At 36.2% G+C, this 3,950-nt stretch overlaps 1 protein-coding gene across 2 annotated transcripts; it reads left to right on the top strand.

Annotated features, from left to right (window-relative positions):
• LOC133306700 (uncharacterized) lies at nt 1-3,362 on the top strand. 2 transcript variants are annotated; one of them, XM_061507062.1, is made up of 6 exons: nt 1-285; nt 747-926; nt 1,523-1,604; nt 1,707-1,796; nt 1,976-2,134; nt 2,584-3,362. In XM_061507062.1, exons 1-6 carry the CDS (start codon nt 34-36, stop codon nt 2,778-2,780), a joined length of 960 nt encoding a protein of 319 aa, XP_061363046.1. In that variant the 5' UTR covers nt 1-33; the 3' UTR covers nt 2,781-3,362. The 2 variants fall into 2 exon arrangements, with proteins under 2 accessions (XP_061363046.1, XP_061363045.1); XM_061507061.1 differs by having other exon boundaries at nt 1,689-1,796.
• The last annotated feature ends 588 nt before the right edge of the window (nt 3,363-3,950 follow it).

The raw sequence follows: 3,950 nt of genomic DNA, 5'->3' as shown, positions 1-3,950 counted from the left end.
TGTGTATGTGTGTTTTCCGGTGAGGTTCAAGCTATGAAGGCCGTGGTGATAACAAGTACCGGTGAGCCAGAAGTGCTTCAGGTGAAGGATGTTACTGACCCAGTGATCAAGGACGACGAGGTCCTCATCAGGGTAGCTGCCGCAGCTTTGAACCGAGCTGACACTTTTCACAGGAAAGGCTTGTATGAGCTTCCAAGTGGTGACACACCTTATCTGGGTATGGAATGCTCTGGCACCATTCAAGCCCTTGGCAAAAACGTTACCCGCTGGAAAATTGGTGATCAGGTGCTGTGTTAGACTTAGACCCCATCTTTTGTCTTCAATTTGTTTATGGACTATGGTTGCCCCTGTAGGACTCAAATCATGATAAAAGTTCTGCAAGTTTCTTGTAGAATATTTCAAATCACTTCTTGCATTATTCATGTTTTTAATCAGGAATTCGCTAAGTGGGGTTAAAAGTTAAATGTGGTCAATGTTATCTTTATAAGGAGACTGGTTTGGTTTGTCCGCAAGATTATTCAATTAATTTGTGGTTTGTGCAGAAGAAATTTCCATGTATCCCATATTTTTCAAGTTAAACCTATTTGGTTAATATAAATCATATTTTTATTAGGTCATTATGTCTTTGGTATTCTTGATTAGCTATGAGTGATATTGATTTATGTCTTTGGGGTTTAATATAAATATAGAGGACATATTTATTTGTTTATTTTATGCTATCTTATGATATACTTCATTATATTGAGGTTTGTGCTCTTCTTCATTGGGGAGGCTATGCTGAGAAGGTGGCTGTTACAGCTGCACAAGTTCTCCCTATCCCACCTGCTGTCTCTCTGGAGGATGCCGCTAGTCTACCTGAGGTGGCATGCACTGTTTGGTCAACTGTTTTTATGACAAGTCAATTGTCTATGGGGGAGACTTTATTGGTAACTGACTCCGCCATGACTGGCTATGCATAAATTTATACACCTCTCCTTGACTTAGTTCTTGAATAAATACTAGGATCATAATACGTTCAAAATTTTTAAATACTTGTGTTAATGCTGCCTACGCTATCAGTAGATGTTTCTGATTTCAAGCATGTTTGCTTAAATTCTTGTAAACAATTTTTAAGTACAAGTTTTTGCAGAACCCTCTCCTCTATAGTGTTTTGTCTTTTGTGCGAAGTTTACCTCCAGAATATTTAACCCACACTAACCCTGTTTTGTTTGTCTTCAAAAGTGCATTATGTAATATTCACAGTTACTGGTTTGATTCATGTAATCAACCTCTTGCAAAAATACGATAAGGCTGCTTACAAGTTACAATAGATCCCCACAATGGGTCTGACTCTTTCATGGCAGGAGCTTTATAGCACTGTGTTGTCTTATCAATTAGGTGCTAGTGTGCCTTTAAAATGATTCCTTATTTGATTGCACTAAAAGTTGCACATGTTGCATTGCATAATGATAAGTTGAATTTTTACAAATCAATTAAGAGCTAATAAATTAGAAAATTTTGATCCATCTACTGATATGATCAGCTTCATGGGGGTTCCGGTGGAATTGGGACATTTGCTATCCAAATGGCTAAATTCCAAGGAGCCAGGGTCTTTTCTACAGCAGGTCCAATACTGCTTTTGATTTTAGGCTCGACTCATGGCACATATTGTGTTTCCACATTCATTCTTCTCTGGTATTGATTTCCAGGCAGTGAGGAAAAGCTAGCTGCTTGTAAGGATCTCGGAGCAGATGTTGTCATCAACTATAAGACAGAGGACTTTGTTGCACGAGTGAAGGAAGAAACAGGAGGGAAAGGTATATCTTTTTGTATATTTCTGAATTAATTAGTAAAATAATTGAAGCCTCGGCACTAATTGCCCACCTTCTATTATTATTATTATTATTCCGCCACCTGTATTTTTCTATGAAGTGTGAATGATTTCTTTCATAGTGATTGATATGTGAAAGATTGAATGATGAGTTATCTATTTCAGGTGTTGATGTCATTCTGGATCATATTGGAGGATCCTACCTTCAGCGAAACCTTGACAGCTTAAACCTTGATGGGAGACTATTCCTTATTAGCACTATGGGTGGGGCTATAGGAGAAGTAAATTTGAATACTTTGCTCACACGGCGCCTCACAGTACAAGGTATGGCCAAAATCTTCTTTCATGCAGGGCCTTGTTCATGTAGTGTTTGAGTGAACTCAATTTTTTTATGGTGTTGGCCCATGTATGTTATCAGAGGATATCTACCTAATTGCCCATGGGCCTAGCTTAACTGTTTCAAACTCAACTGTACAGTACTGAACAACACTCTATGGATTCTCTTGAAGCATAAAATTGAGGAATAAGGGAGTATACTAGCGGAAAGTATCTGCTTAAAATGAAAAATCAAATAAGTAGAAAAACATTAAATAGGAAATGCTTTTTGCATTATTAGACATCTTTTGGAGCAATAAATAAAGTCACATGGATGCTTGCGAGAAACAAAGAGATGCAATATTTAAGAGTTTGATCACTTCTTTTGCATGTAATATTAATTATTGTACTTTGTTTTAAGAATAATCATTGACAATATTTCATGTGATGATATATAGCTGCTCGCTTGCGATTTAGAAGTCCAGAAAAGAAAGCTGAAATAATTAGAGAGGTGGAGAAACATGTCTGGCCTGCGGTTGCTGCTGGGAAGGTGAAGCCTGTTGTCTATAAATATTTTCCATTATCTGAAGCTGCTGCAGCTCACCGGCTCATGGAAAGTAGCAAGCATATTGGGAAGATATTGCTTCGCCCATGATATTTTGAAGAATCATTATATTCAAAGGTGGTGGTTTATGTATTAATGCCTGTTGGCTGATGATGTTAGTGCCCTGTTCTACCAGTTTTGTGCCTGTTGCGTGAAGGGCTTGATTGTTATTAAGGGTCTATCAGAATGAATTGAGGTCGTTCTAAACATCTTCTAAATAATGTCTCCATGGTGATTATGAATCGATTGCTCTTATGGTGCAACACATTGTATAGAACATTTGATGCACTTGCTGGAACAGTGGTATTGGAAAGAAGTTCTATTACCGGGGCTTGCACTTTGTGAGAGGAAACATATTTGACGTGGGAAGATAAAGTTTGAGAATCCTGTATAAGAACAAATAAGACTCGTTGGAAGCAAAGAATGGAGTTTAACTCGAAGAAAGTGACATTAGATGATATAATACAAGGGAAATGTGTTTCTTATGTTGGTGCAGACATAGATTTGTCTCATGTAACACATACAAAAGTGTATTTTTTTTTCTCTCTCCTTCTTAGTGGGTCTATACACTTTTGTGTGTGTTGTATAAGACAAATTATCTCATACAACATGAAAAAAATCAAATCCATAATATAAAGCCAAAATTAGAAATAATTTATTTGCTTCCGACACATATTTACCGGGATACGATATTGGATTCTAATAATTTTTTTAAAAAATAAATAAAAATCAATGGCTTCTACTTTTTTTTTTTTTTTGTCTCTGCAGCAAATATTTGTTTTCTGTTATTGCTGCTAAAAAGCTGAACCCTAATATAAATAAGGGTTTTCATTTTATCCTTTAACATAACACAACAAACTTTCCTATACTCACGATATTTTGTGGGGTCCACATTTTTTAAAACAAAAAAATAAATAAAAAATTAAGGCACGCAAAATGAATCTCTGTAACATTACACAATCACTTTTCCTACAACATAACTCTTATAAAACCCTATAAATAAAGACGAAGGATCCAACTTTAAAACTTGCATTAATCAAAGACTTCTCAGTTGAAAACTACTTTGAAATTAAAATAAATTAATCCGGGAATAATGTAGCATGAACCTAACTTTTTAAAAGTTGAAAAAAAGAAGAAGGTGATTTTGAGAAAGTGCTGTGCCTCTCCTACATAGGCGGGTATGAAACAACACGTTTCATTTGATTGGACAGAAGTGTCGCG

The sequence above is a fragment of the Gastrolobium bilobum genome, unplaced genomic scaffold (assembly GCF_033153095.1).
Source record: "Gastrolobium bilobum isolate Gb01-03AN ecotype WA unplaced genomic scaffold, APGP_CSIRO_Gbil_v1 utg4375, whole genome shotgun sequence".
In the NCBI taxonomy this organism is placed as follows: Eukaryota; Viridiplantae; Streptophyta; class Magnoliopsida; order Fabales; family Fabaceae; genus Gastrolobium; species Gastrolobium bilobum.
Note: the sequence above shows the minus strand (reverse complement) of the source record. Positions and strands in the feature narration are given on the sequence as shown.